This window comes from Pholis gunnellus, assembly GCF_910591455.1.
Source record: "Pholis gunnellus genome assembly, chromosome: 12".
NCBI lineage: Eukaryota > Metazoa > Chordata > Actinopteri > Perciformes > Pholidae > Pholis > Pholis gunnellus.
Genome location: NC_136539.1, coordinates 20,947,984 through 20,967,993, shown reverse-complemented (window position 1 = coordinate 20,967,993; position 20,010 = coordinate 20,947,984). Strand labels below are relative to the sequence as shown.

Here is a 20,010-nt window from a genome sequence, read left to right as displayed (position 1 = left end):
TCCTCCTCCTCCTCCTCCTCCTCCTCCTCCTCCTCTTCTTCATTCTTCTCCTCTTCTTCATTCTTCTCCTCCTGCTCTGAAACATTCATCAAGCCATTTACTAAACATCTCCTTTTCAGAAGCGCACAGGGCTGCCATCCAACTGTCTCCTCTCCCCTCCCTCCCTCTCCTCCCTCCCTCTCCTCCCTCTCCTCCTCATCTTTGTTTTCACGTCTCCTTCCCACAGTGAGAGGAGCAGGAATAGAGCGCTCAAATGTCAGCCTGCTGTTTTATTTTTTTCATTTTATTTGTGGAAGCCGATTGGGTCTCTGTTTTTTTTAGAGGTACCTGCCTGACCTCTCTTTGCTCCTTCTTCTCTCTCTTCTTATTTTCCTCTCGCTCTCCCTCCATTCATTTATTTTTTCCCTACAAGGCTCGACTCGACCTCCTCCACCAGCTGTCTTTTGTTTTCTTTTTTTTTACTCTCTCCCTCTCATCTCCTCCCTTCTCCTCTGCTTCCATTTTCTCTCTCTTGTCGCCTCCTTTCTTAATCTCTGTCACTTTCTCTCCTCCCTGCCTTTCTTTTCCCCTCTGCCGCCTCACCCACTATCTCTCCCTCCTCCTGTTCCCACTTCAAGCTTAAGTCTTTTCTCCCTCCTCTCCCTCTCCCTTGTCTGTTTGTCTGTTTTTGTTTATCTGTGTATATGTGTAGATAACCGCAGAGTCAGAGGCCCACCAGAGAAGCCAGGAAGCTTTAAGCTGTTACATAACAAATGTCCTCTTGACTTGGAAGTGTGTCATTGCTTTGGATAAGGGTCCCTTTTGGCCACTGCCTAAAGCCCCCCCCCCCACACACACACACACACACACACACAGACCTCCCTTGATAGCACTAATGCTCGGATGAAGGGATGGAGGAGGAGAAAAGGATATTCGGATAAAGGGCAAAACAATTGAGAGGAAGGGAGCAATGGAGAAAGGGCAAAGAAGAAGGACAGAGAGGAGGAAGCAGTAGAGATCAACAGGGAGGAGTCGCTAAGAAGCAGCGGAGAGGAGGTGCAGCGTTTAGAGGGTCAGAGGGAACCATCGGGAGGGAGTCGGGAGGAGTAAAGAGGAATGAAAGGAGCACAGCCAGAGAGGCAGAGGGAGAGGTGGAGCTGTCCCGTCTGTCTGGGTGGCTTTTGGTTTGTCCTCTGGTGTCACGCCGGTTTAATTTATGTGCAGAGTGTTGCAGAAGGCAGCGGGCATTATCGTCTGTCGGAGAGAAATGTGTGTCGGCGGAAGCTAATGGATTGTCAATAGGCGTGCACACAGCGATTCAACAGGCTGCTCTCGGGTCTGAAAAAAGCCTCACTTTTATGTAAAAGTCTCTGCGGCAATCGTACTAACTTGGGCCCAGAAACATTTCTGTATTACTTTTCGACAAGGTAGAACATGTGATAGGTCATCTAAATCATCTTTTATATATACGCACAAAGAAAATAGAATAAACTGGAGTGCAGCGGAGAGTTTATTGTACAATAATAATATGACCGGCACTCCCTCCACTCTATATCTTCACTTCTGCTGGATGTTATGAAACCGGTGGAAGAGTTCGCTCTCATTCGGCTGAAACATGAAGTTGATGATAAATGAATCTCCGCTGGAAGAAGAAGGGTGAACGTCAGTCTTTTCCTTCTCGGGCACCAAATACCGTTGAAGCTTTGTGTCTCTCTTCGTGAATATCTCTGTGAGGTTTTGTTTATTGTCTACGTGGTGTTAACTCACGTTAATCTGCTCGCACCGAAAGTAAGCACGAAAACCCTCAGTTCTGTTCATTGACATTTCCCAATAAAGATTATTCAAACAAGATGGCCGCGTCCTAATTGGATGGTTTCAAATCTGTCTGGTTTTAGGTACATTCATGTAAAAGATACCTTTTGTCTGAATGACAAAAAAAATGTCACTTTACCAGATGGATGAGGCCAGAAATGTGTGAAAACAACTCATGTTTTCACTCTCCATGCAAGCACCACGCATCATTTTGGAACCAGGTGCATTGTTTTTTTGTACGTGTGTGTGTGTGTGTGTGTGTGTGAGAGCTTATTTATATGTGTCAGGCAAAGTGAAGCACAAAGCCATGTTGAAATCCATCAGAGATTTTCTTCATTATGTGAGGGCAGACGGGCAGTGTGTGTGAGTGTGTGTGTGTGTGTGTGTGTGTGTGTGTGTGTGTGTGTGTGTGTGTGTGTGTGTGTGTGCAAACCTGTGGTGCAAAGGGCTTAGATTGAAATGTCCCCGTCAACTCTGCTGTCAGAATCCTTGTTACTGCAGGAAACATCCTGTTTAGTTTGAGATGGAAACCCCAAAATGTTCCAAATTAAATAAAGAAAAGAATCATTATGAATTGTTTGTGTAAAATATATAATTTAACCAAAAATTGTCCTCCAGAACTGAGCTTCAGCAATACAAACGAGTGAAGAAGACAATCTTTGGTCTCCTTTTTCTTACCTTTTGCTTCCTGTTTGTCTTTGTGTCACAGGATTTGTTGCCTGAATACAAAGCGAGTGAGAGTTGGAGAGAGATGTTTTCAGAGTTTGTTGTGTTGGAGAACAGAAAGCTGAGCGTTAACTATCAGAGTTTTAATGTCCCGGCTGAATATTTACCGGACGGTAAAGAGGAACGTTTTCTCTTTAGGATTCTTTCATTAATGTTGTCAGACACTAATAATAACAATCTGAGCCTTTCAGTGGCAGAAACATGCAATTTTAGTCAACGTATCATTATGAAAATAGGATCCAGATTGAAACGTTTTTTCCCCCATTTATGCAGTCCGTAACCTGCACTTATGTTGTCTGATGCAACAAGAAAAATTGATTTGGTCGGCCGGCTGTCTGTCCCACTATTTACCAGATGTCAGCCGTGATGCCGATTTTTAGTTCATCAAATGAAAAGAAGGCAAAGAAAAGGAGATTTAACGGAGTTCAAAACCAAACTGAAAACACTGATGTGGACGCAAATTCTTTTCAGTCTTTAAAACACGGTGATTAGCTCCAAAAAGCTAGTAATGAGATCATTTTGTCTCACAAGCACGATCTTATCTTAGCATCAACCATTGTTTCCATCTGTAACAGAACGATAACACGGTCCTCGCCACGAGGATTGGCTGAGATCTTTGACCTCTTGTGCCGTCCACAATCTAAATCCTACAGACGAACGTTGCTGAACAAGAAACTGAAATAAGAGTTCTGTTTTCTTTCTTTCTACACGTCAAGAACTCACCATCTCTTCCCGTTTTACACCGACTTAAAGTCTTACATCTTCTTCAATTTTTCAGAGTGAAACACACACACACACACACACACACACACACTCCCAGACATCGTTACACACACATTATTCACAGACCACTCGAGGTTGAGGTCACCGCAGAGCTGATTGCACTTGCTGTGATTACACTGTAGTTTATCGGGATAAGCACGGTGCATTTATATTGATTCCAACCGAGCCGACTGTTGCGGCGGTAAAGAATCCATACTGTGCAGGAAGCGACAACCAAAGCCGCACAGTTCTAACACCTTTTTGTCGGATTACTCCACCAAATACGATCAGCGGGCATGCGCTGAAGTATCTGCTCGCGCTACCACCCACGCGCTCGTACACATTTGACACTTCGAGTCACGGTTATCAATTAATCATTCTGGGTTCTCACGACTTCCTCGAAGTGTTGGTAGTTTTTTTTTTTTTCTTTCTTTCTGCTTCTTCACGCAGACTCTCGGCACACTCGGTGCTCCTCGGTGTCTGTATGCAGTTTGGCATAAGAGACGGCGAATCAGGCCCGAAAAAGACGCACACATGGAATGATTGTAGCGAATTGGAAGCAAAAGTTGGCTCATGATTTAGAATATTTAGTTTTGTAATTCATCCATTCTGGAGAGGCATTTTGAAAAGCACAGTTTTTGAAGAGATGCTGGTTCAGTGCCAATAAAAGGCCCAAATCAATCGTGTTTTTCATTTGTGTTGCTTGTTGCAGAAGAGAGGTCACTAGTTTTGATGACTAAAACGAAGGGTTGGTAATCTTCTTCTTCAAAAAAAGTCATATATTTAAAGAAATTGTCTTTACATCCTGACAGCAATCAATGAATCGAATGCTCTTTGGAAAAAAAGAAGTAGTTTCTGTGGCTGTTGTTGGACTCTAATAACATAATATGCTTGACTGTATTCCACCCGTGCACTCATTGCGCGTCACCGGAGTCGTCCACACAAGAATTTGCACCATCACTCTCTGGTGTCAAAGGGCCAGAACAAGGTTAGAAATATCAAGCTCTTAATACTCTGCAGCTCATCTTTATGAAGGAATCTACACATAATGTCGTTGATCCGGTACAGTTACACGTCTCTGACTTCATTTTAAAAAACATGTTGTTCTTATTGATGTCATTTTATCAATCTTGCATTTATTTGACTGGAAGCTGTTTAATTGGGGACTTTTAAAGACTTTGAGACTCTCTTATGTTACACAATGAATACGCTCTGGCGAGACTTTCTCTCACTGACTTTTCAGACTCTACAACTAATTTGCTGTTGTTGTTGTTTCCCACAGTTCTAAAGAAACATGTCTATTTCACTTTAACCTGTGGTTTGAGATGATATCCTCATCGGGAGTTTCTGAAATGAAATGCAAACTGAAGCCCTCATCAGCGGGCTCATGACTCCGCTATCTGAAAGCTGGTTCCTCATGGTAACTACTGTTGTCATGTACTTCAATCTATTCATTTGCATTGTGCTCTAAACATTTCCAACGTGTACTGAGACACTTCTGATTTTACACTTTAAATCAACATGTACTTGTGCTGGTTTAAAGGGAAACTTACCGTTAAAACAATAGAAATAATACCACTATTTACTCTAAGTCGTCATGCTCATGTGGGCTCTCTGTCATGACGTACTGGGACACTGAACAGAGCCTTTGTTAACAGTATTAGTTCCACCTGTGCTGACAAAAGTAAATTGGTGTTGTGGAAAAAGGTCTTTTCCATTTGAGGCTCGTGTCTCTGGAGCCCACAAAAAAAGCAGCTAAAGGTTATCAGACAACACATATAAAGAAATGCATCAATAGACATTTGTCCTAGTTGATAATCAACAGTTGTGCGCCGCTGTGCTGACTGTGATACACAGCGACCCGGCCTTTGCTGCGGATTAACGGCTGTAAGACTGTGCAGCAGCGCAGTAATCTATTGTGCTAATCTTCTGCCAATGGGCTGAGGGATTATTAGCCAGATCATGAGGATCAGATTGGGACTGGATTTATGCAACTGCCAGGTGTTAGTCTGGTGCATCCAGCAGTCTGTGTCTCTGTGTGTGTGTGTGTGTGTGTGTTATGCACAAGGTTAACAAGTTGTATAAGCAAGTTTTTGTCAATGGATGGAAACATCGAGGCCGGGTGCAGGCACAGTATAGGGATTGATGAATGATCGGGTGTGTATGGGAGTGTGTTAAAGCGTGAGTTTTGACACAGTTGTAGATTGATTTTCACGTTTATGTTCCATCGGCTCTTTCGGTTTACTGCTGTTGAAGGTCGCTGTGCAGGACGGAATAAAGGCTGCTGTGTTTTTACAGTATGTGCATCCTCACATTAAAGTGGTGACCTGCAGGGACGAATGCATGCGAGAGTTGTTTTATTACAAATGCATGAAGGATACACGTGAAGAAAGTAAATATCAGGATATTTGGACTAAAAAAGATGTTTTTAAGGCATCATAAAACGTCCTGATGGCTTCCTAATTAGTTTGTCACAGTAATGTCTCCTCGGTTTTCTCTCTGAGATCATTTGTATTTATGGATATAAAACTTTATTTAGTAGGGCTCCACAGTATAGTTTCTTTATTGTCATCGTAATGTTGCATTAAAACACAAAGCGAAAGACTGTAGAAAACTACACTTTAAAATGTAACTGCTTTTTTAAATTAATGCCTTTTGCTTACAGTTCAATGTTCAATTTATTCAACAAAAGAATGAAATCATTTTTTATTTTTTTTTAACTAAACAAGCAATTTGTTCTGAAAGCAGCAGAGAGGCTGAACTGAACACACTTTAATAATCAAGTCATGTCGTTATTGCAATATTCAACATTATAGCATTTTTCCCCTCATATTGCAGCCCCAGGATTAAGGACACGATTTTAATTAAAAACATGAATTCTATTTGAGGTTTTGCGCTACGTAGACTCTGTGTGGGTCGACATCACAGTGATCTTCTGTCTCTCTCTTCACACACGTGACCCGTCGTACTGAAGAGGTACACAGAGTGAAGAGCGAGCTGCTGTAAACACTCCATCTGCTATCAGCGCCTGTTCAATACAATGACCTATTGTTCTCCATCTATTTGTTCTATTTCTGCTCCCCGTGTCCCCACTTGTTGCATCTTGATCCTCTTTTCATCTCCCACCTCTATTCTTTTATTCTTTTTTTTTAAATTTCTTTTTCTGCATGCCAATTGTCAAACCATTTCCTCTGCTTTCCACTCCAGAACATCCTTTTATTTAGTCTCGTCTGACCTTTTTTCTTGCGTCTCCTCTCTTCTTTCCCTCCAGCCCTTTGCTCTCATTTCTCTTCAGCATCTTTCCATCTGTGCTGAGATATTTTTTATTTTTTTCTTCCCGGCAGCAGCTCAGTGACGGAGAGAACGATCACATCTGAGCTGAAGAGAGCGTAGAAGTAAAAACAAACCGGAGAGAGAGAGAGAGAGACAGAGCTTAAAACAGGCTGTGGATTATAACTGATAGATGCCCTTTTAGGCCAAACAGAGCGCTGCATTAAAGGCTTTCAGAGGACGTGGCCATAGTTTCCTGGATGGCATCGTGTGTCTTGCTCCGAGACGTCAAAGTGACTGGTGGAAACGTTCACGACGCGCACACGCATGCACACAGCGGATTAGCGTCGACCGCCACGACAATGTCGATGTCCCCGAACGTCCACGGCGTCCCAAAGCGTCATCGCCAGAGAGACAGACACAGCTCTGTCCACCTAAATACCCGCTGACCTGCTTTCTCTAAGCTCGTCTGTCCGGCCTCCTCGCTGACCAACTTAATACAATTTTTGGGAGGGTTATGTGAACAAAGACAAACAAGCAAAACCGCCTTTGATGGTAACTCTTGTGTCCAATCTGTGTCTGTCTGTGTGCTGGGAGGTCTGGGAATATTAGTATTGGAAATCAATACGGGATTGTGTAGCGAACGGGACGAGGCAACGATTTTCAGCTCTCTCTCCCTCCCTCCCTCCCTCCCTCCCTCCCTCCTCTCTCTCTGAGGTAATCATGTATGTTGTGTTTCTTTGGCCAAATGATTCCGTGAACATTTGAGGCGGTGTGTCTGGATTTGAACTCACCTGTGGGTGTAAAATATTCTCATCACAAGGTCCAACTTACTTGTTGCTTCCCAACGCTTTCATACACTCAGCAGATGATTTCTAACCTGAAAGAGCAGCTTAACTCCCCTTTTTTCCTCAAAGCACTACAGATGAAAACCACATATGTCCAGATGTGTTGATGTTGATTGTTTGTGATAAACTGAAGGAGGACGTTTCCTTTATGTGTTGAGAAAATCCTCCTACTTGTTAAAAAACAGGTTTTTCTCAGGGGGGGGGAAGGACTGCACACAGGAGACCTGGTCGACTCTCTGCACTCAGCGTCCACGTGTAATTACTGCCGTCATTTCAGCCGAGACCGGCGCAGCTCATTACGACGCTCGTAAAGAAGAGCCGGTATCAGTAAAACGCCCACGCTGTGGTGCTAATGAAAAGTTAACTTAACATTGACACTTTGCTCAGCGAGCAGAGATGAAGCTGCCAATCAATCTGTCACGAGCTGGAGGCAGGAAGCACGGTTACAACGTAGCTGTGTGTGTGTGTGTGTGTGTGTGTGTGTGTGTGTGTGTTTGTTAAACCCTCGTCAGAAAAACAACAGTACTTAAGCTTAAGATTCTAACTTCATCTCTGACACTAGTCACTTTACCAATAATGGTTTCTTGTTATTCCATGAAGGGGAATCTCTCCCCTGAGCTTCAACAGAAAGATGGAAAACAAGATTTGTACCTCTGCTACCTTTTTAAACAAAGAAAATACCTCCAGAACTCTTTTGTTGAAGACGATTAGGGCTGCAATTAGGGCTGCAATCGCCAGTTTCTATCTCCGTTTGGGCTACAAGTTGACGAGTCCAAAATCCAAAGATACCGAGGGCCTCTCTCCACGTCGCATATGTAATTAAGTGAGAGAATTAAGGGAGAAATGTACAAATAGCAGGAGGAGACATGTAGGATTGTGTGTTCTCTCTCATCCACATGCCAAATATACTGTTCCTCTTTCACAGCCATTGGCGGTTGTTTTTTACGGTAGAGTGAGTGATTGCCCTTCTCTGATTGGCTGGTACTTGTCGCCCTCTTTGCAGAAGTTTATTGCTGATGAACGAGATTGTCGGAAGGTTGAGAGGTTGATGATTTTACCTCAGATGTGGATATTTTCACAAGTTTGCGTCGTGCTCTCATATGTTATTACAATGTCCTGAAAATGAGTGAAACATTTTAGTTTTTTTTATTTGTTGCATGTTGTCTATATGTATGGAATAAATGATTCTTTGTAGATTAAAATGTTGACGTGGTGCCATAATTACACGTGATGTTAACCTTTATCTTGATATGGAGCTCTGATTAACAAGAACAAATGATGCCAAAATGGCAATCTTTCATGATATTATTCATAAAAGGTTGCCGACCGCTGATGGAAAAGAAACATGCATCAAATATAGTCTTTATGCAGAGTAACCAAAACCTTAGACACAAGAATCAAGCTAATATTAATGAACACAGTATCTATAGTGTAACACCTCAGACTGCAACTAAACTTTCATTTTTTTTTGGCCTTCTTGGAAATCTCTTGATTAAACTTTTGAAACTTAAATGCTGAATTTGAAGTGTTTCTAGTTTCACACCATTCTTAAGATGTATAGATGAAAAGTTCCTCTTCTCTTCTCACGCCTCTGCATGCACGGACACCGTCCATCCCGCTTAGCCTGCGAGCCAGCTCGGCAGGCTACATAAGAATGCGATGATCAGGAAGACTATGAAAAGAATAAAATCCATTCCGTCCAAATTTGGAGACAGAGATTACGGAGTGAGAGCAGCGGCTTCTCTGTGCCAACGAAGTGAAAGGAAGAGACTGTGAAACACACCTACAAGCCCCAGAAATATCCAAATCCAAGCCGAACGCTTTTTAAAGACGAAGGCTATTAAGGATGTGATATTGAAACATTCGTAGGAGTTCAGAGAACCACAAGCAGTGTCCGATGGACGTGTGTGTATAGCTGGTGCTTATTTCCAACACCAGTTTGGGCAGAAGGGCATTGAGACTTTAAGTAATAATTATTAAAATGTTACAGTTTATAATCTTTAAATCAGTGCGTATTATAAACAGACATCCATGACGACACACAAGCAAACAGACAAATGAACCAAAACAAACATCCCCAGGGTTTCCTTCAGGCCAAATGTGTTTTTTGAAGAATATTTGTAAGTACTAAATTCTTGCCACCTGCTCATTAGAGAGAATAATGAGGGTCAGCCGCAGCCAGCTACGGTGAACATTTGGGCCGCGGGAAATGCTTCAGTCAATTACTAAAAACTGCACTTGAATGACACAGTGTGAGTGTTTTTAAAATATAAAATGGAGAAACGAGTCTCGTCACATTACATCAAAGTGAAGACGCTCTCCTGAAAAGGTGGAAATGTTATCTTCCTCAGGAAAGAAGGGAGGAAAGGAAAGAGAGAAACTCTATTTGAACGAGGACTTTTCAAGCGTTCTTTTACTGCTTTTTAGTGTTTTTATTCCATATTTCACAGGCATCAGATGGGAAATCCTCCCACAACATAGTGAGCTCTCCAGTCTCTCGCTCTCTCGCTCTTGAATGGGCTACAAATATACCTCCCGCCTACGTCTACAAAAACCCAACATGACCAAAGTCATTCATGGCTACAGGATTTATATGTGACTATACGTGTTAATGGAACATGAACCTGTTGTTTTTCATGTTCATGAATGTTGTCTGATGACATATACAAATATTTTGCAGTAATACAGAAATCTATTTAGTCTAACTGGAGGATACTTTAACTGTACTACTTAAAGGAGGAGTTGAGTGTAGTTTCAGGCTGTTCTGTGAGTTTGACTGTGTGCCTGTTCTTCTCAACATGTAGAAACTCCTCTTCTCCTTTTGACTTCATGGCCATCTGTCTTTGTCTTCCCCCAGGATCCCTCAGTGCAGAAGATTGGCGGAGGAAGGAAGAAGACCGTGTCCTTCAGCAGCATGCCCTCTGAGAAGAAGGTAGATTAGCGTCACAGATTTACATGATGAGAAAATAATTAAAAACAAAAAAAATAGATCATAAAGTGTTTGATTTTCCATTTCCCAGGTGAGCAGTGCTGCAGACTGCTTGGCGTTCATGCAGGGCGGTTGTGAACTGAAGAAGATCCGGCCCAACTCCAGGGTCTACTGTCGTTTCTACACGCTGGACACCGACCTCAGCTGCCTGCGCTGGGAGCCGTCCAAGAAGGACAGCGACCGGGCTCGGCTGGACGTCCTCAGCATCCGAGAGGTTCGCACCGGGAAGAGCACCGAGACGTTCCTCCATAACGGCCCTCTGTCCGAGCACCTGGCTGAGGAAGCGGCCTTCTCAGTCATCCATGGGGATGATTACCAGGTACGTTTCCTCCTCAAAGACCCACGCCGAATAACCCATCCATCCCACCCACTAATCTCCTCATCTGTCCCTCCTTTACAGTCTCTGGACTTGGTTGCGTTGTCGGCAGATGTGGCCAACATCTGGGTGACGGGCCTCCGCTACCTGTTGGCCCACCCGTCGGTCATCGGGGGTGCCGGGGGAGGCGGCGGCGGAGGAGTAGGGGGGCTGGGCGAAGGAGGGGGCGTGGGAGTGGACGGCAGCCCGGGAGGGAAGATGAGGTATGAGTGGCTGGCGGCGGAGTTCGCCCAGGTGGACGAAGACGGCTACGGCATCGTGTCGGAGAACGTGGCCGTCGCCACCATCTGTAAACTCTGCCCCGGCATCAAGGAAGCAAAGGTGAATAAGTACAGCATCATTTATTATCCTAACGCCTTCATGCATATGCTTCATAAGACCGGTGGTTGAGCAAGTGCACCACCAGTTGCACAAAGAATGTGTAGTTTTCAACCAGTTACGCTGCAAGAAAATCTGTGTTTCTAGACCAGAAAACCCTTTGTGCCAATTTATTTCATTTCATAATTACTACGTAACGTTTGACATTAGTCGTTTATTGGTGTGCCCACATGTTACCAAAAGTATTTCTGTATCTGCTCCTAAATGTAATTAAAATTAAATACTTTTAAACTCTCGGGCAGTGCATATGTGTGTAAATCTAGAAGTAAAATAGGCAGAAATTGCTAAATATATTGGTTTCTGTTCTTGACCTAAAAAGATTAGAATGTAAGATGTAAATCTGTAAGTTTGACATTAAGGTTCAACAAACGGAGGTAAAGCCATTTAATGTCACTAAATGTAGTCGACATCCAGTGTTTAAACTAGGATGTACATTTATTGGAAATGAATTAGAAATATGCTGAAGCCATGTTGAGTTAGCCAGAGGCCGGTTACCTCTCCCCCCCGTTCCTCCTCCACGTATCACCTGCTGCTGGAACAAAGAGAAGAGAAGAGTAAACCTGGAAACACAGAGAGAGGATGGACGTCTGCGTTGGCTCAGACAGGTGACACGACGGCTGACATCCTGCAAGAACATTTTTCCCGAGATGACGATGATGAGGATCAGAGGGAGGAAGATTATTGCCAGCATGGGCTGAGCACAGAACAAGATGAACCGACAGAGAGAAGAAGAGGAGGCAGACGGAAACAAGATAACTAAAGTTTAATTAAGCTTCGGTGAACGAATGAGGCGGAACGTTGGCTAACTAAATTACCTCACCTCATCTCTCGCTCAATAAACTCTCTTCTTCTCCCTCCACAGGTGCGTCTGCGTTTTAAGGAGATCCAGCGCAGCAAAGAGAAGCTCACCTCCCACGTGACACGCGAGGAGTTCCACGAGGCCTTCTGCGAGCTCTGCACCCGCCCGGACGTCTACTTCCTGTTGGTGCAGCTGTCGAAGGACCGGGAGTGTCTGGACCCTCAGGACCTCCGGCTCTTCTTGGAGTCGGAGCAGGGTCTGTCTCTGGCGACCACGGAGGGCTGCTGGGAGCTCCTGCGGCGCTGCGAGCCCTCGGCCCAGGGTAAGGAGAGGGGGCTGCTGGGTCTGGACGGATTCGCCCGCTACCTGCAGTCTCCGGAGTGCCAGCTGCTCGACCCGGAGCACCTGGGGGTTTGTCAGGACATGAACATGCCGCTGTCCCACTACTACATCAGGTCTGTTTACCAGTCAGGGCACTGTCTCTGAATTAATTCACTCACTGCTTCTGTTTACTCACTGTGCTCGGCATGCCACCAAAACAAACAATAAAATGGATCTATTGTGCCGGTATTGCGTTATTATTAAGTAGTTTTATGTCTTTTTAGAGATTGTTAACTACCACACCGCCTAGCAACATTTGGACAATGTCAAAACTTTCATTTGTCTTCTTCTCTGATATTCTCAGAAGTCACTAAATAATATAATATAAATCATGGTTTAGAAGCAGATTTAGAAGTTGATCTTCTTCCTCAGCACCTCGTACCGCTCCTACCTGCTGGATGACCAGGTCCACGGCAGGGCAGACCTCGGAGGGCTGATCAAGGCCCTGCAGTCCGGCTGTCGATGCGTGGAGCTCGGAGTGACCGACGGCCCGGAGGGGGAGCCTCTCCTCGGGGTGGACTATGGGCCAGATATCCCCCGCCACCATCATCACCACCACCATCACCACCACCACCATCACACGCCCGTCACCATCCGCTCCGCTCTGGAGGTGGTCAACAAGTACGCCTTCTTGACCTCTCAGTACCCACTCTTGTTGTACTTGTGCCAGCGTTGTTCCCCCGGCCAGCAGCGCACCATGGCACAGCACTTAAAGAAAGTGTTCGGCTCCCTTCTTTACAAGCCGGAGGCCCTCCCCATCGGCCTGGGGGGGCGAGCCACGACCCTGCCCTCCCCCGAGCAGCTGAAGGGACGCATCCTGATCGTGGGGAAGAAGCTCCTTCCGGAGCAGGACGGCTCCGATGGGGAGGTGTCGGAGGAGGATGAGGAGATCGGAGGAGGGGGGCCCCTGGCGGGGAGGCGAATGACCATCCCTGGTGAGGAAGATCTGGGCGTGGTCTTGGTGGTGCCTCCGCCCTCACAACCCAGGAAGCTGCGCCTCCACAAGGAGCTGTCGGACCTGGTGGCGATCGCTCGCACGGGCAGCCGCAGCTTCTACGCCCAGAGAGCCAGTCACAAACAGGCCCAGCAGCAGTCGCCGCCCAGCAGTCCCTCCTCCCCCACCACGCCGCTGCTTTCTGAGCTGCCTTATTGGACGCTGTGCTCCCTGGGCGAAGGAGAGGCCGGGCGCCTGACCACGGAGAGCCCGGAGGACCTTGTTATGTTCACTAAGCGCACCCTAACACGGGTACGACCCAGTTCGGTGCGTCTGGACTCCAGTAACCCCAATCCACAGGGGTACTGGAAAGGAGGCGTCCAGCTCGTGGCCTTGAACCAGCAGACCCCCGGCGCCATGCTGGACCTTCACAGGGGTCGCTTCTCACAGAACGGAGGGTGCGGTTATGTCCTCCGACCGGCTGTGATGAGGGACGAGGTGTCCTATTTCAGCGCTCATACGCAGGGCTGTGTGCCAGGAGTGCCAGCTCAAACCCTACGGATTAAGGTGAAGACATTATGTTAACGTCCCTGTTTCTGTAACATTCAGTCCCTTTTTCTCCACATTTCAGTTCGAGTTTCCCTCAAATGTTCTTTGTTTGTTTTGTTTGTTGTTTTGTGTTCTACTGTGCAGGTGATCAGTGCACACAACCTGCCCAAGCCTCAGGGATCAGGGGCCAAGGGAGAGGTCATTGACCCGTACGTGGTCCTGGAGCTGCACGGCGTACCAGCAGACTGTGCCGAACAGCGGACACGCACCGCCGCCCAGAACCAGGATGACCCGCTGTTTGACGAGACCTTCGAGTTTCAGGTGAGGCTAGATGGCTAGAGGCTCGATGTTATTATACACTACTTAACCGTAAATATGAAAATACAGCCTTCCAACTCAACTTAAATGGGCAGAACATGTTTTGTGAGACACTGAAATCCTACTTTGCTCACAAGAAAGATGCAGTGAGTAACATGAGTAACATGTTCACATGCTTTAATGTTCAGAAAACACATTATTTACTCATAATGTCTGCCTTAATATACCTGTATTCACCCTCTGTGTGAAGCACTTTGTTTTTAGCGCCTGTCTCTTTTAGCGAGACAGAAAACTACGAGAGAAAAATATGGTGCAGCTTTGCAAAGGCAGTTCTTAACTGTGGGTGGAGATAATCAGATGGGGATCGGTATATTCTATGAGTGTGACATAGGAAGTGGAGCCAGATCTGATTGGCTTGTTGAATCGCATGTTTTATGATCTAGGCAGCCACAGTTTGTGGGTTGGTTGCAACTCCAAATACCCAAATGTATGAACATACATTAAAAAAGTGAGTTTTTCATATTTCCCCTTTTTAAGTTAGTTATATTTGGGTTAACATGCACACACAATAATGTCCATACAGCAAATACTGAGAAAAGCAATAGCCTGTTTAAGCCATTTACATAACAGCATGACAGCCTCTCGTAATAATCCTGTTTACAGGAGCAAAAATATGATTTTTAATTTGCTAGAGAAAATTGTTTATTTTGTGTTTTTTATTAAAGAAAAAATGAAATGTCCCAGGATGCTCGCTGCGGTCTCAGTTCAGTGATAATGTCACTGAACAAGAAACACTAGTTTGTGGATGACGTTACAGTTAAGAATCATCCGTTAATCTAACCCGGCACAGACTTCTGCTGCTTTTATTGCATAACATTTTATTTTAATGTGCATTTAAAAGTGTACTAGATTAAAGATTTATAGGAAAGAGGAAAACGTCAACAACATAAAAGAGGCTTATGTGATTTTTGGAGAGGTCTATGTGTGCTCTTCTTTCGGCTTTGCACCTGCACCGAAATAGAGCCCAGAGTGCTTAATTGAAGGGGCGGAGGGTCCCCGACCAGCGAAATTTAAATTAGGTGCTCCCATGAATACACTTATGTCTGCAGTGAATTCATTACAGGAGATGTGATTTGATGGCTGCTCTGTTGCTGATTTGGCTTTTTTTTTACCGCTCAGTGACAGAGTCCTGTATCAGTGTGACTGAGCCATAATGACAAGCTGTCACAACTGATATGGCGATATGTGTGTGTGTGTGTGTGTGTGTGTGTGTGTGTGTGTGTGTTCAGCGTCCTGACCTAATGCACCATCACAGAGGCCGCAAACGAGTTGTGTAACACCCGTAATTCAAAACGACGTTTGACTGTGATTACATTGGATCTGATCACATGTGACGTCACCCTCACACCCTAAACCGCACCGCTGTCATGCCGATGCCTGTTACCTTGTTGCACACTTGAGTATTATTAGCGATGAGAAAGGGGTGAGGAGCAGGAGGACGAAGGAGTTAAACGGATTAAGCCTGATTTTTGCCCCAAATAGTCTCGACCCTCGACTGATTTTACAATCCGTTTGTGGTCACGACGCCTGATTAATTGCCATCGGTTGGATTTCTGGCAGATTTTCGGTCAGCTGTGTTACAATATGAGCAGTTCCACGGTCCAATTTCCCACACGGCTGCTGTCAAAAGATCTGTTTTAAACTGTCGTGAGCTTGTTTTCATATTACTGGAGTTGTATTTTACATGCTGTGGTTACTTGTACTGAGGCTGCTTTGACATAAAAAAAACAACTGAACTTCACTGCAGAGCAGACCATATTGTCTGAATCTTCCAGCCATCTGCAGCTCCATATTTTTATTTCATTATTTTTTTTTACTGCTTAAGCAGGGCTGCCTGTCTCCGTTTCTGTCTATTTATTGAGTACGTGGTGGCTTTTGTTTGAAGGAACTTAAACGTCCCATATTGTGGTGACATGAGTGAGATGTCTTTTTTTTTTTTCAACGTGTCCTGATGCAGCGGTTCATATGACATTTTACATTAAAGTTACCAGCAAGATGTGTCAAATTCAGCTTGTTACTTACATACAGTCTTTTCAAAATAAACAAAAGTACTCGGTGAGGTTTAGGAAAAGATCGTGAGATACTCAGTTAGGTTTAGGGAACAAACCTACTTTGTTAGGTTTAGGAAAAAATCGCGGTTTGGCAAGTTATGTGACAAATATATCAACGTTTACTTCTCGTTTCACACGGGGAACCGACAGAGGTCTCCTGACTGAAGGATTGTTGATCGATGAATCACGGCGTACTATTTTTCGTAGGTATAGCTGCGAATGCTGGATGAGAACAGCCTGCTTCTTTGATTATAAAGCCGGTCTAGGTGATATATAAATACTGTGAAAGTATCAGAACCAGACCTGTGGCAACTTCCGGTTAAAAGTGAAGCCAATGCGGAAGTGTCTCAAAATTTGCATTCTCTCTGATGACCAGCAGGGGGCGACTCCTCTGGATGCAAAAATAAGTCTGGTTGTATAGAAGTCTATGAGAAAATGACTCTACTTCTCTCTTGATTTATTCCCTCAGTAAACATTGTAAACATGAGTTTATGGTCTCAATCTCTAGTTTCAAGTCTTCTTCAACACAGCATGATGTTCATTTAGTAAATTATGGTCCATTTAGGGTCAAATAGACCATAAAGCTGAGTAAGAGTGGTAGTTAGAAGTGCCTAACTAAACATGTAGTGATGTGGATAAATAGAAAGGCTAAAGTCTTTAGCTCCGCCCCTCTCGTTGGCCTTGTGGATTGCAACCAACGGCCCAGTGGGGGAACTGGAGGGCAGCGGGGAGTCACAGTCGAGGTCATGCTGTTCAGTTAAGTGTGTGTATCCGCCCGTTGAAGCACGCTCTCATATGTTTTCATCATTCGTCCTCCAGGCCTTTGACGCAGCCACATCAGCAGCACATCACTCCCTGAACACACACACACACAAACACTGACAGGAGTCATCTTCCTAAGGCCCCATTAAAACCACTGTCTCAGCTGTCTGCACTCATAAAGCACAGATTGAGTGTGTGTAATATGGGCGTGCCAGTGTATTAAAAATGTGATGATGCGCATCAGTGTTCTGAAAATTGGATTATAATGGATGAACTAATTCTTGGGAGTCATACCTCCTAAATACAGTACATTAAAGGGGAACGCGTCCAATTTTACACATCAAAGTTTGTTTACAGGTGTTGGGAAGTACCACTGCATATGTGAAAAAAATGTATTTGAGACCATGAACTCATGTTTACAATGTTTACTGAGGTAACAAATCAAGTGAGAAGTAGTGTTATTTTCTCATAGACCTCTATACAACCAGAGGAGTCGCCCCCTGCTGGCCATTAGAAAGAATGCACCTTTAAAGCACTTCAGCATTGGCTTCACTTTTCAGAATCTGAGGTTTGCCATCTGGACCAAACTGTCGGCAGTCGGGTTGCATTGTGGGTAATGTAGGCACAATATTTTGACAAGGAAAGAAAAGAAAAATATGTGTCCATAATTTTAGTTTCCAATAGATGAACAACATAATACAATAATCACAGGAGAGCAAGTACAAAGATAAACAAATCAAATCTGGGCACTTTAAGTAGTTCAACTGAGTAAAATAAGCCAACAAAATAAGTCTGGTAATGTTTCAATGCTAAATTGGCAGAGTACTCTTTTAAATGCGGTGCACTTAAATTACAACACCGTAACATTTTGAACTGTCGCTGTGCTCAACTGCTGCCTGTTTACAAACTCATTTTCTTTATAAAAATCAATCGTCTCCTTTTATGGTCAGCTGAGGTTTTTGGAAAAAGGTACTCGAGACAAGTTCAGACATTCACTCTCATCTTAATGGCGTCAGACACATATTTTTCTTTATCACTTTATTCTGGTATTTGTATATAATTTGATTACAAAAACTATTTTGTAAATATGTTTGAAAAGACATTTCTTTTCACAATTGAATGCCTTTTGAAGAAGTCTAATTAGAAATGACCCACAGTCATGGTTTGTTTTTGTGCGTGTATGGAGCTGCGAGCGCATTGTCGTCCGTGACACTGAAAGCTGACCTGACTGTAACGTAACAACTCCAGATGTCAGGACAACGTGAGAGTGTGGATTCATTGTGCTGAGCCTCATTTCGTCTTTTCAGAGGAGCGTTTGGTTCGAAACTGATTGAATTAACTGTCACAGAGCTTTGCTGCTCAGCCAAGGGGCTTGTTGCAGAAAAATTTAGAATTGGATTGAAGTCATCATTCGGCATGCGCGCACACACACACACACACACACACACACACACACACACACACACACACACACACACACACACACACACACACACACACACACACACACACACACACACACACACACACACAGTCTGCTAGAGCTGTCTGTCTTGCTTGCCCATGCATGGAACTTCAGCTTTTCTCCCACCACTCTGCCCTCTCTCACAGCTTATGGGAGTAGAGACACATTAACACACACACACACACACACACACACTCACACAGGGATATATACTTTATGATAGTGCAGTCCAGGCCTAAGGGGGCAGCCCAGTCCTCGTTCAGTCAGTGTGACATGTTCTGCGGTCCCTCATCCATCACCACCAGCTTCCCCTTCACACACACTCACATATTTGAAAAACATTATTATGAACACAGCCCTGCATGCATCTGTGTCTGTATGATGTTATTTCCTCATCAGTATAAGACCTTAAGAAGTATTGTCAACACAATATACGTCTTTCCACTGCACCTATAAAACGTCGTAGTTTCAGCTTTTCTGAGTCTACAAAGTCTCCTGTTGGGAGATGACTCAGTCGTCCATCTTTTTGGGACATGTCCTTGGAAGACAGTGGACCCTGAATTTGGACACAGCTATTCTATTCACTTCACTGAATATAATTCTTGAATAACAGCCCTGCTGTTTTTGTTTTTGGCTCTCCGTAAAGTGCTCTTTTTCCTCCGAGTGAAACAAAGGAGTGTCTTCACTGCTCTGATCCAGAACATTTGTAACAACAGGCTTTTAGTTTTTAGCAGATGTGACACACAAATTCAGACACATGCAAACTATAATCTCAATATTCGTGAGGAAATCAATGTCTGAACTGTGCTCCTTGAGTTTGTTTCCTTCCGAGCCTGAAGACTTCATATGGTTTTATTGTTGTGGATGCACACACGCGCACACACACACACACACACACACACACACACACACACACACACACACACACATACACAAAGGCTCGGGGCAAGTTTATTCTCATTCTCTGTGGGAAATGATAGATTCGTACTGCTTTTTGCTATAGACACAACACCGATATCCATCCTGTGTGTGTGCGCGTGTGTGTGTGTGTGTGTGTTTGTGTGTTTGTGTGAGTGTACCAGACTTTGAGAAAAACAGCCATTAGCTGATAATGTTTTATTATGAAATGTGTTTACTCTCAGTTCATCTGCACAGAATGAATATGCAGAGACACACTGCATCATTTGTCCTCCCACTTACTGTGCGCATGGTGTGTGTGTGTGTGTGTGTGTGTGTGTGTGTGTGTGTGTGTGTGTGTGTGTGTGTGTGTGTGTGTGTGTGTGTGTGTGTGTGTGTGTGTGTGTGTGTGTGTGTGTGTGTGTGTGTGTGTGTGAGAGAGAGAGTCTGTGCTCACATGTATGAGTGTTTATAGCCTTATTAGCCATTAAAGTCCTCTGGAGGTGTGATTTTTAAGTGCAATATTTCAACCAGCATTTTCCCCTCTGCAGCAGCACCAGGACGCGCCGCTCACTGTAGCGTGTAATTAACATTAATGCTTCGCCTCAACAGCTTTATGAGTGACGCTTAATAACACAAAATGGTGTTTGAACT

At 44.4% G+C, this 20,010-nt stretch overlaps 1 protein-coding gene across 1 annotated transcript in view; it reads left to right on the top strand.

The window, feature by feature from the left end:
- The window catches only part of plcl1 (phospholipase C like 1), a 66,228-nt gene that overhangs the window by 33,973 nt on the left and 12,245 nt on the right, over positions 1 to 20,010 (top strand). The window contains exons 2-7 of the mRNA XM_079170087.1: positions 10,255 to 10,329; positions 10,418 to 10,705; positions 10,787 to 11,083; positions 12,003 to 12,394; positions 12,693 to 13,821; positions 13,948 to 14,124. Coding sequence (XP_079026213.1) covers positions 10,255 to 10,329; positions 10,418 to 10,705; positions 10,787 to 11,083; positions 12,003 to 12,394; positions 12,693 to 13,821; positions 13,948 to 14,124 — 2,358 coding nt within the window. The remainder of the gene's footprint in view (positions 1 to 10,254; positions 10,330 to 10,417; positions 10,706 to 10,786; positions 11,084 to 12,002; positions 12,395 to 12,692; positions 13,822 to 13,947; positions 14,125 to 20,010) is intronic.